This window comes from Stenella coeruleoalba (genome assembly GCF_951394435.1).
Source record: "Stenella coeruleoalba genome assembly, chromosome: 3".
In the NCBI taxonomy this organism is placed as follows: domain Eukaryota; kingdom Metazoa; phylum Chordata; class Mammalia; order Artiodactyla; family Delphinidae; genus Stenella; species Stenella coeruleoalba.
The window spans coordinates 76,619,434-76,631,826 of NC_137148.1; the positions used below are offsets into that span (position 1 = coordinate 76,619,434).

Sequence of the window (12,393 nt, forward strand, 5' to 3'; positions counted from 1 at the left end):
CAATTGGACATTTTACCTGGAAAAGAAAGTGAATTATAAGAATAACATAACAATCTATACATGTTCAAAAAAGTCCACCTCCTTCTTTGTATCTTCCATAACACCCAGAGCAGTACAACAGTACATGGAAGAAACTCCGTGTACTACTTGTTGAATGACTAATGAAAAACTGCACTAAATAACAGAACTCCCTTGCTCTATTAGTTAATTATTCTCCAGAATGATAATGTTAATATTGATACTTTAAAATTATATTATATACCACATCGTAAGTTATTTTGTCTTTTGCTAGAATTTAGAACATTACTCACCTTTGCATTTTGTTGAGTATACTGAGCAACTACTCGGGACAACAAAGACCAAAGAGCAGGATCAGCTGGGTTACTATAATGATCATCAAAAGCAGAGGGCTTAGAGATGGTAGTTACTTTAATCACAAAAAGTACCCCCCCAAATCAACATTTTATTTAGTATCTAAGTTAAAAATCTTTTAGACATCTAAAACAAGTTCAAATTAATTCTCTACATGTGGTTAAAAGTGACTGAATTTTTAGAAACATACTTTATATCTCCTATATACACCTACAGTTTTTATTAAAATAAGAAAGAAAAATCAGCAATGTGATGATTACAGAGCCATGAGATCCAATTAGGAAAGGTTAAGGAAATTTTAATACATTGTGTTCAAAGAAAACACAGAGATGAGAACTGTGGAAGGAAAATAAACTACAGATGTAACACTTTACTACTAAAAATAAATCTAATAAATAACTGCTGTTGCTAGTGATAACAGGTTTCTATTTTCCAAATTTTGAATATTAATGAATGTTTGAGTGGCCAAAAAATTCCTAAAACCATCAAACTGGACGGTATCAGATAACAAACTGACAATATCACAAAGCTGAGAATTTGTAAGGGCTTTCATATTAAAACAAGATTTGGTTCAGGAGAATTTGGGGAAAATGTTTTGTGGCCAGTTACAGGTCCCGTATGAGTCCTCCATGTATAAACTGCCTTTACTCAGTATTTCTAATTTTTTTAAAAAGCTTAAAAATCTTTGTCAATTTGTCAAAAATCATATCTTAAAATTTGCATTTATTGTATTATTAATGAAGTTTCAGATATTTTCTTGTATATTAACCATTTTTATTCCTTCATTTGTGAATAAACTTTTCATGTTCTTAAAAAAAAAAAAACGAGATTTGGGGCTTAATCTGAAAGATTTTCTGTTCTCTCTTTACCAACTGAATTTTTTATTTAAATTGTTAGAGGTGAAATAACGTGGAGTCAGTTACCTGATCCTATGTACAGTTTCATAAAACCACAACTTGGTTTCCAAATATATATGCTTACCTCATTATATAGTCTTAATAAGGTCCAAACATCAAAGACAACTTCATCAAGTATAACTAGACCCCAAGTTCACAAGTACAGAATTTACCTGTGAACAGCTTTAGATGCTTGTCTCTGCACTGCCACAGTGCGACCTTGCAGTGCATAGATCGCTGAAGTAAGAAGGCACCTCTGATAATCATTGTCTTTCTGTTTGCAGTGCTTCAGTAACTCATTAAGTGCAGCTTTGGACAGTGTTGCATCCTGCATTGCCAATCCTAGAGCACACAGGGCTTGAAGGCTTTCCGTGGTTGGTTCTTTTAAGATAGAGCTGTAAATATATTTTTAATTGCCTATTAGCCATGAGTACAATAGTCTGTAACTATTAAAACATACTTAACAGTTGGTAGAAAAAACAATTTACTTATAGATTCACCAAACTACAGTCCGGCTTAAAATAACTATAAAACTAAGTTCCATGGTTTCTAGGAACAGTAATTTCCCTGAATTTCTTTTTTTCTTTTGGCTGTGTCAGGTCTTTAGTTATGGCGCGTGGGCTCTGTAGTTTGTGGCACGCAGGCTCAGTAGCTGTGGCACATGGCTTAGTTGCCCCATGGCATGTGGGATCTTAGTTCCCCAACCAGGGATCAAACCCATGTCACCTGCATTGCAGAACGGATTCTTTACCACTGGACCACCAGGGAAGTCCCGTTTCCCTGAATTTCTGAAGCAGTTAAAAGTACCAATGGCCTTTGCAGAGCATCAATAGCCAAATTTCCTTTCTGGTCATTTTATCTACGTTTAGAAACAAATATACAGCACAGTCTCTTTGGGTCACAGTTCTAGGTAAATAATTAGAATAATTTCGCTAAAATCTTTAGTTCCAATAAAAATCCTAAAAGGTATGAATAATAAAGAAAAATCCTTAACCTAAGTTCTGATTTTTATCATTCGCAAAAAGCTTTTGTCTTATTGTTCTGTGGTATTTGAAACAAGAGCAATATATAATAATTATAAAAACTGTCTATATCCGCCATATTCCAAGTGAGCACATTTATAATTGAAGGAGAATTTAAATTTTGTATGTAAACATCCAGCTTTTTTCTTTTCCTTCTTCAGCTGTGAAATCTGATTTAAGCTTATGGAGGTAAAAGTCAATAATGTTTAGGAATCCTTATTAATTAAAATGAAGAAAACCTGAGCTGTTTATAAACTTAACAGTACTTCTAATAATAATTATGAATGTTGTACTGTAACAAAACATAGGAACTCTGAAAATTTTGTTAAACAATGTTCATTAAAATATAATATAAATGGCTGTAACATTAAAAAATATCACATACCTACCACTACGTCTTTCTATTATTTTGGGGGAGGAGACAACAAGCTGTTTAGAATTTTATTTTGACAAACAGCTACAAAGTCATGAATTTTCATGGGCAGCTTTGGAGTAAACTTAAAGCATCCATAGTAACTCTTTTTACGATAAGGGTTAATAGATGGAGGCATCCAAATATGGAAGAATATCAATTAGTTATAGTCATTTCCATCAATATAAATAAACCACACCGTAAGCTGTAACTAAAAAAAAGCAAATAGTAAAATATATATTCCAATACTAACAAAAGAAGAAATTCTAATTTGTGCCTTGGTTCAAAAGAGAACAAACATATACTCTAATATGTATTAATATACAAAATCTAGGGACTTCCCTGGTGGAATGGTGGTTCAGATTTTGCCTGCCAATGCAGAGGACACGGGTTCGAGCCCTGGTCCAGGAAGATCCCACATGCTGCAGAGCAACTAAGCCCATGCACCACAACTACTGAACCTGCACTCTAGAGCCCACGAGCCACAACTACTGAGCCAGCATGCCGCAACTACTGAAGCCCACACACCTACAGCCTGTGCTCTGCAATGAGAAGCCACCACAAACGAGAAGCCCGCGCACCGCAACAAAGAGTAGCCCCTGCTCACCGCAACTAGAGAAAGCCCGCGCACAGCAACGAAGACCCAATGCAGCCAAAAAAACAAAACAAAACAAAACAAAACAAAAACAAAATCTAAATTATTACTGAAATGACTACATCCCATTAAGCTAACACATGCTGAATGCACGGTACCTGCATGTTGTCCTGTACCACGTGCTAGAATTTTACATATAGTTATTTATATCAAAAATTCTATGATGCTGGTAACCAGATTTTTTCCCCTTATGTATTGAACTTATTCACACTCCACCTAAGCACCGAGGACACTGCTTTGTTCCCAACATGAGAATGCCAAACAAGATGAATAAAGAACAGGTAACTGAATTATTCATAGAAAGGAAGTCAAAGAAAAGAATGCCAAGGGGCAGGAAAGGGAGCAGTCTGCAGTGTTAAGTTTGAAAGATGACATGCAGAGAACCAAAAACAAAGAAAAAACATAGATCAGATAAAATACCTAGCCCTGGATCCAACAACGCAAAAAAAAGGAGGTAAAGGTTTTCCCTCATAAGAGGAGAAAAGAACAAGAAAATATTCTACTATTTTTCCCCACTTCTACTAATGTTCAAAACAGTTTCATTTACTGTTTTAAACAGTAACCCAAGACTAATCTAATCATAACTAATTTGGTGTTACTTTTGCTCTTGATTACTGCAGCAACATATTAGCATCTATGATTCTTTTTCTCAAGCTATTTGCAAATTTGGATATTCTGAACATATATTCACGTTACATGAGTATATCCATGTAAAGTGACAAGATTTTTAAAATTCTGATTGGTCTTCTCAAAATAGCTAAGAGGAGGAGAAAGAACTGCTTATTTATTATACAGGAAAATTACTTTAATCAGGATGGAACAAAAGTATCACCACGAATAAACAAAACCAAAGCTTATCGTATAGAAGTCATTCTCAACTAGTACCATCCAGTCATCTCCATCCCCCTAACCTTTGGCACGGGAGCATAATTTGGAGATGTGGAAGCACTTCTTTCATTTCCACAATGATTGAGGAGTGCTGTTAGCATCTAACAGATGGGGGGCAAGGATAAGATCTTCCTGCAATGGGGGAAACAATTCTGTACTATGAAGATCTGTACCACTGAAAATGCCAACAGAGCACTCACTGATAACCACTGTCCAATAGCATCCATTAATCATCTCCTGCTTTTTAAGGAATTAATAAGTTCAACATTCCCCCCTCTACAAAATATTTCGAAAAGTCAAAAAATACCATATATGGCCTCCCTGGTGGCACAGTGGTTAGGAATCCACCTGCCAATGCAGGGGTCATGGGTTTCAGCCCTGATCTGGGAAGATCCCACATGCTGTAGAGCAACTAAGCCTGTGAGACACAACAACTGAGCCTGTGTGCCACAACTATGAAGCCCATGTGCCTAGAGCCCATGCTGCACAACAAAAGGAGCCACTGCGATAAGAAGCCTGCAGAGATTGGAACAAAGATGGTGGAGTAGAAGGACGTGCTCCCACTTCCGCTTGTGAGAACAACAGAATCACAACTAGCTGCTGGACAATCATCAATAGGAATACACTGGAACTCACCAAAAAAGATACCCCACATTCAAAGACAAAGGAGAAGCCACAATGAGACGGCAGGAGGGGCATAATCACAGTAAAATCAAATCTCATAACTGGTGGGTGGGTGACTCACAGACTGGAGAACACTTACACCACAGAAGTCCACCCACTGGAGTGAAGGTTCTGAGCCCCATGTCAGGCTTCCCAACCTGGGGGTCTAGCAACGGGAGGAGGAATTCCTAGAAAATCAGACTTTGAAGCCTAGTGGGATTTGATTGCAGGACTTCAACAGGACTGGGGGAAAGAGAGACTCCACTCTTGGAGGGCACACACAAAGTAGTGTGCACATCGGGACCCAGGGGAAGGAGCAGTGACCCCAGGGGAGACTGAACCAGAACTACCTGCTAGTGTAGGAAGGTCTACTGCAGAGGTGAAGGATGGCTCTGTCTCACCATGAGGACAAGGACACTGGCAGCAGAAGTTCTGGGAAGTACTCCTTGGCATGAGCCCTCCCAGAGTCTGTTATTAGCCCCACCAAAGAGCGCAGGTAGGCTCCAGTGTGGGGTTGCCTCAGGCCAAACAACCAACAGGGAGGGAACCCAGCCACACCCATCAGCAGTCAAGTGGATTAAGGTTTTACTGAGCTCTGCCCACAAGAGCAACGCCCAGCTCTACCCACCACCAGTCCCTCCCATCAGAAAACTTGCACAAGCCTCTTAGATAGCCTCATCCACCAGAGGGCAGACAGCAGAAGCAAGAACTACAATCCTGCAGCCTGTGGAACAAAAACCACATTCAAAGAAAGACAGACAAGATGAAAAGGCACAGGGCTATGTACCAGATGAAGAAATAAGATAAAACCCCAGAAAAACAACTAAATGAAGTGGAGATAGGCAACCTTCTAGAAAAAGAATTCAGAATAATGATAGTGAAGATGATCCAGGACCTCGGAAAATGAATGGAGGCAAAGATTGAGAAGATGCAAGAAATGTTTAACAAAGACCTAGAAGAATTAAAAAACGAACAAACAGAGATGAACAATACAATAACTGAAATGAAAACTACACTAGAAGGAATCAATAGCAGAATAACTGAGGCAGAAGAACAGATAAGTGACCTGGAAGACAGAATGGTGGAATTCACTGCTGTGGAACAGAATAAAGAAAAAAGAATGAAAAGAAATGAAGACAGCCTAAGAGACCTCTGGGACAACACTAAATGCAACAACATTCGCATTATAGGGGTCCCAGAAGGAGAAGAGAGACAGAAAGGATCAGAGAAAATATTTGAAGAGATTATAGTCGAAAACTTCCCTAACATGGGAAAGGAAATAGCCATCCAAGTCCAGGAAGTGCAGAGAGTCCCATACATGATAAATGCAAGGAGAAACACACCAAGACACATAGTAATCAAATTGGCAAAAATTAAAGACAAAGAAAAATTATTACAAGCAGCAAGGGAAAAACAAAAATAACATACAAGGGAACTCCCATAAGGTTAACAGCTGATTTCTCAGCAGAAACTCTACAAGCCAGAAGGGAGTGGCATGATACACTTAAAGTGATGAAAGGTAAGACCCCACAACCAAGATTACTCTACCCAGCAAGGATCTCATTCAGATTCGATGGAGAAATCAAAAGCTTTACAGACAAGCAAAAGCTAAGAGAATTCAGCACCACCAAACCAGCTCTACAACAAATGCTAAAGGAACTTCTCTAAGTGGGAAACACAAGAGAAGAAAAGGACCTACAAAAACAAACCCAAAACAATTAAGAAAATGGTAATAGGAACATACATATCGATAACTAAATTAAACATAAATGGATTAAATGCTCCAACGAAAAGACACAGGCTTGCTGAATGGATACAAAAACAAGACCCATATATACGCTGTCTACAAGAGAACCACTTCAGACCTAGGGACACATTCAGACTGAAAGTGAGGGGATGGAAAAATATATTCCATGCAAATGGAAATCAAAAGAAAGCCAGAGTAGCAATACTCATATCAGATAAAATAGACTTTAAAATAAAGAATGTTACAAGAGACAAGGAACGACACTACATAATGATCAAGGGATCAATCCAAGAAGAAGATTATAACAATTATAAATACATATGCACGCAACATAGGAGCTTCTCAATACATAAGGCAACTGCTAACAGCTATCAAAGAGGAAATCGACAGTAACACAATAATAGTGGGGGACTTTAACACCTCACTTACACCAATGGACAGATCACCCAAATTGAAAATAAATAAGGAAACACAAGCTTTAAATGACACAATAGACAAGACAGATTTAACTGATATTTATAGGACATTCCATCCAAAAACAGCAGATTACACTTTCTTCTCAAGTGCACACAGAACGTTCTCCAGGATAGATCACATCTTGGGTCACAAATCAAGCCTCAGTAAATTTAAGAAAACTGAAATCATATCAAGCATCTTTTCTGACCACAATGCTATGAGATTAGAAATCAATTACAGGGAAAAAAAACATAAAAAACACAAACACATGGAGGCTGAACAATATGTTACTAAATAACCAAGAGATCACTGAAGAAATCGAAGAGGAAATCAAAAAATACCTAGAGACAAATGACAATGAAAACATGACGATCCAAAACCTATAGGATGCAGCAAAAGCAGTTCTAAGAGGGACGTTTATAGCTATACAAGCCTACCTCAAGAAACAAAAAACTCAAATAAACAATCTAACCTTACACCTAAAGGAACTAGAGAAAGAAGAACAAACAAAACCCAAAGTTAGCAGAAGGAAAGAAATCATAAAGATCAGAGCAGAAATAAATGAAATAGAAACAAAGAAAACAATAGCAATGATCAATAAAACTAAAAGCCGGTTCTTGGAGAAGATAAACAAAATTGATAAACCATTAGCCAGACTCATCAAGAAAAAGAGGGAGAGGACTCAAATCAATAGAATTAGAAATGAAAAAGGAGAAATAACAACAGACACCACAGAAATACAAAGCATCCTAAGAAACTACTACAAGCAACTCTATGCCAATAAAATGGACAACCTGGAAGAAATGGACAAATTCTTAGAAAGGTATAACCTTCCAAGACTGAACCAAGAAGAAATAGAAAATATGAACAGACCAATCACAAGTAATGAAATTGAAACTGTGATTAAAAGTCTTCCAACAAACAAAAGTCCAGGACAAGATAGCTTCACAGGTGAATTCTATCAAACATTTAGAGAAGAGCTAACATCCATCCTTCTCAAACTCTTCCAAAATATTGCAGAGGAAGGAAAACTCCCAAACTCATTCTATGAGGCCACCATCACCCTGATACTAAAACCAAACAAAGATGCTACAAGAAAAGAAAATTACAGACCAATATCACTGATGAATATAGATGCAAAAATCCTCAAAATATGAGCAAACACCATCCAGCAACACATTAAAAGGATCATACACCATGATCAAGTGGGATTTATCCCAGGGATGCAAGGATTGTTCAATATACGCAAATCAACCAATGTGATACACCATATTAACAAATTGCAGAAGAAAAACCATATGATCATCTCAATAGATGCAGAAAAAGCTTTTGACAAAATTCAACACCAATTTATGATAAAAACTCTCCAGAAAGTGGGTAGAGAGGGAACCTACCTCAACATAATAAAGTCCATATACAACAAACCCACAGTAAACATCATTCTCAGTGGTGAAAAACTGAAAGCATTTCCTCTAAGGTCAGGAACAAGGATGTCCACTCTCACCACTATTATTCAACATAGTTATGGAAGTCCTAACCGCGGAAATCAGAGAAGAAAGACATACAAGGAATACAAATTGGAAAAGAAGCAGTAAAACTGTCACTGTTTGCAGACGACATGATACTATATGTAGAGAATGCTAAAGATGCCACCAGAAAACTACCAGAGCTAATCAGTGAATCTGGTAAAATTGCAGGATACAAAATTAATATACAGAAATCTCTTGCATTCCTATACACTAATGGTGAAAAATCTGAAAGAGAAATTAAGGAAATACTCCCATTTACCATTGCAGCAAAAAGAATAAAATACCTAGGAATAAACCTACCTAGGGAGACAAAAGACCTGTATGCAGAAATCTATAAGACACTGATGAAAGAAATTAAAGATGACACCAACAGATGGAGAGATATACCATGTTCTTGGATTAGAAGAATCAATATTGTGAAAATGACTATAGTACCCAAAGCAATCTACAGATTCAATGCTATCCCTATAAAATTACTAATGGCATTTTTTACGGAACTAGAACAAAAAATCTTAAAATTTGTATGGAGACACAAAAGACCCCAAATAGCCAGTCTTGAGGGAAAAAAACGGAGCTGGAGGAATCAGACTCCGTGACTTCAGACTTTACTATAAAGTTATAGTAATCAAGACAATATGGTACTGGCACAAAAACAGAAATATAGATAACTGGAACAAGATAGAAAGCCCAGAGATAAACCCATGCACCTATGGTCAACTAATCTATGACAAAGGAGCCAAGGCTGTACAATATAGAAAAGACAGCCTCTTCAATAAGTGGTGCTGGGAATACTGGACAGCTACATGTAAAAGAATGAAATTAGAACACTCCCTAACACCATACACAGAAATAAACTCAAAACAGATTAGAGACCTAAATGTAAGACCGGACACTATAAAATTCTTAGAGGAAAACATAGGAAGAACACTCTTTGACATAAATCACAGCAAGATCTTTTTTGATCCACCTCTTAGAGTAATGGAAATAAAACCAAAAATAAACAAATGGGACCTAATGAAACTTAAAAGCTTTTGCACAGCAAAGGAAACCATAAACAAGATGAAAAGACAACCCTCAGAATGGGACAAAATATTTGCAAACGAATCAACGGACAAAGGATTAATCCCCAAAATATATAAACAGCTCATGCAGCTCAATATTAAAAAAACAAACAACCCAATCCAAAAATGGGCAGAAGACCTAAATAGACATTTCTCCAAAGGAGACATACAGGTGGTGAAGAAGCACATGAAAAGCTGCTCAACATCACTAATTATTAGAGAAATGCAAATCAAAACTACAATGAGGTATCACCTCACACCAGTTAGAATGGGCATCATCAGAAAATCTACAAACAACAAATGCTGGAGAGGGTGTGGAGAAAAGGAAACCCTCTTGCACTGTTGGTGGGAATGTAAATTGATACAGCCACTATGGAGAACAGTATGGAGGTTCCTTAAAAAACTAAAAATAGAATTACCATATGATTCAGCAACCCCACTACTAGGCATATACCCAGAGAAAACCATAATTCAAAAAGACACATGCACCCCAATGTTCATTACAGAACTATTTACTGCAGCACTATTTACTATTTACTATTTATAGTCAGGTCATGGAAGCAACTTAAATGTCCAGAGACAGATGAATGGATAAAGAAAATGTGGTACATATATACAATGGAATAGTACTGAGCCATAAAAAGGAACGAAATTGGGTCATTTGTTTAGACGTGGATGGATGTAGAGACTGTCATACAGAGTGAAGTAAGTCAGAAAGAGAAAAACAAATATCGTATATTAACGCATATATGTGGAACCTAGAAAAATGGTACAGATGAACCGGTTTGCAGGGCAGAAACTGAGACACAGATGTAGAGAACAAACGTATGGACAGCAAGCAGGGAAAGCGGCCGGGGTGTGGGGATGGTGGTGTGATGAACTGGGCGATTGGCACTGACAGGTATATACTGATGTGTATAAAATTGATGACTAATAAGAACCTGCTGTATAAAAAAATAAATACAATAGAATTTAAAAATTAAAGAAAAAGAAAAAGAAGCCTGCACACAATGAAGAGTAGCCCCTGCTCACTGCAACCAGAGAAAAGCCCACGTGCAACAACCAAGACCCAACGCAGCCAAAAATTAAATAAAATAAATTATATTTTTAAAAATACCATATAAGTAATCACAGATATCAGAGACTGTTATTTTATTAAATTATTCCAAAAATAAAGAAACAGTTACAATTTATATTGGTGTATATACACATTTTTAAAGACTCAACTTTAAATGAACTTTATCAGGTTAACCTGAATATGAAAGAGGAAAAAAAGTCTCTTTGGGAACTTACGGGGCCAAAAACAAGCCAGTTAATGACTGCCTTCATTAAAATTTTATGATCCGAAGAGATCAGCTGATCAATTACTGTTTTTAAAAAATAAATAATACACACAGAGTACAGGATGGTTTTGAAGGATTGGATGAATCCAGAATTTAAAATTAAGCCATTATCTCTAGCTCCACCTGTGACTGTCAGTTCAGTACCAGGTGGGTCCAATCCCTTTTGTTCACAAAAATGTTCCTGAAACATTAAGAACTTCATTTTACGTTCCTCCAAATTTTAACCCAATATTTAGGTATCTGGTCATGTCGAGTGTTGATGTCAACTATACATACCATTTAAATAACAATGTCTTGGCTATGTCCATTTTTCCTTGTTTATACTCCGCTATTGCCAGAGCTGTCAAGATATGAGCTTTGTCTTGCTCTGATTCAACAGTAGACAAGGCTCTCTCATAGGCTGTTACATAGAGTTGGAAACAAAAACAAAACAATATAAAAGCAATTCTGACTGACAAATGGTGGGATACTTCCTTTCCTAATACTATTTTTTTTTTTTTTTTTTTGCAGTACGCGGGCCTCTCACTGTTGTGGCCTCTCCGGTTGCGGAGCACAGGCTCCGGACGCGCAGGCTCAGCGGCCATGGCTCACGGGCCCAGCCGCTCCGCAGCATGTGGGATGTTCCCAGACCAGGGCACGAACCCGTGTCCCCTGCATCGGCAGGCGGGCTCTCAACCACTGCGCCACCAGGGAAGCCCACCTAATCCTATTTTTTAAAAGGGTCTAACTAAAATTACATCTTATTGTTCCCTTGCTCTCAAGTGAATGGAATAAAAATTTAGAATATCTAACTTGGTTTAGCTGTTCCAAGGTGATTCTGGGAATATCATTTGGGTTATTATGTGGTATTTCTCAATTTCCTTCTTTAGAATCTATAGGCAGGTTTGAATTACTATCTTCAAAAGAAGTGGAGGTCTAGAGCCATTGAGGTATCACCCACATTCCCAGGTACAGACCAGCAACTCCATTAAGCAGTACTTAAAATGAGCTGCACACACATAGGCTGGGCCATATATGTGGAAATGCACTCAATAAGCATTTTTGGAGAAACCAAAATGTATTATTACTAACAATGGTTGAGGTCTTCATTTATCAGAAATGTATATTTAAACACTGTGGAGTAGTAAATACTTGCTTTCAAATGCTACCTTATACATGTACCCTAAGTGATATTGGGTCTGTTTCCTCATCTAAATAATAAAGATAAAATTCAGTTTGCAACACTGCTAAAAAGACTATTCATCATAATAATGTACTAAAGGAAGGAACAGTTAAAAAGTACCTCTTAACGTTCCTGACTTTTAGTCAGATTTTTAATAAACACTGCAACCCCTACCCCCATCCTAATA

The 12,393-nt window shown here is 37.3% G+C and overlaps 1 protein-coding gene across 3 annotated transcripts in view; it reads right to left on the reverse strand.

Moving 5' to 3' along the window:
* SKIC3 (SKI3 subunit of superkiller complex) overlaps positions 1 to 12,393 on the reverse strand; it is an 88,862-nt gene that overhangs the window by 23,078 nt on the left and 53,391 nt on the right. For all 3 annotated transcript variants that reach the window (XM_079917643.1, XM_079917642.1, XM_079917644.1), the window contains exons 31-33: positions 11,321 to 11,444; positions 1,442 to 1,663; positions 312 to 384 (exon numbers count right to left, since the gene is read on the reverse strand). In XM_079917643.1, the coding sequence (XP_079773769.1) occupies positions 312 to 384; positions 1,442 to 1,663; positions 11,321 to 11,444 (419 nt within the window). The remainder of the gene's footprint in view (positions 1 to 311; positions 385 to 1,441; positions 1,664 to 11,320; positions 11,445 to 12,393) is intronic.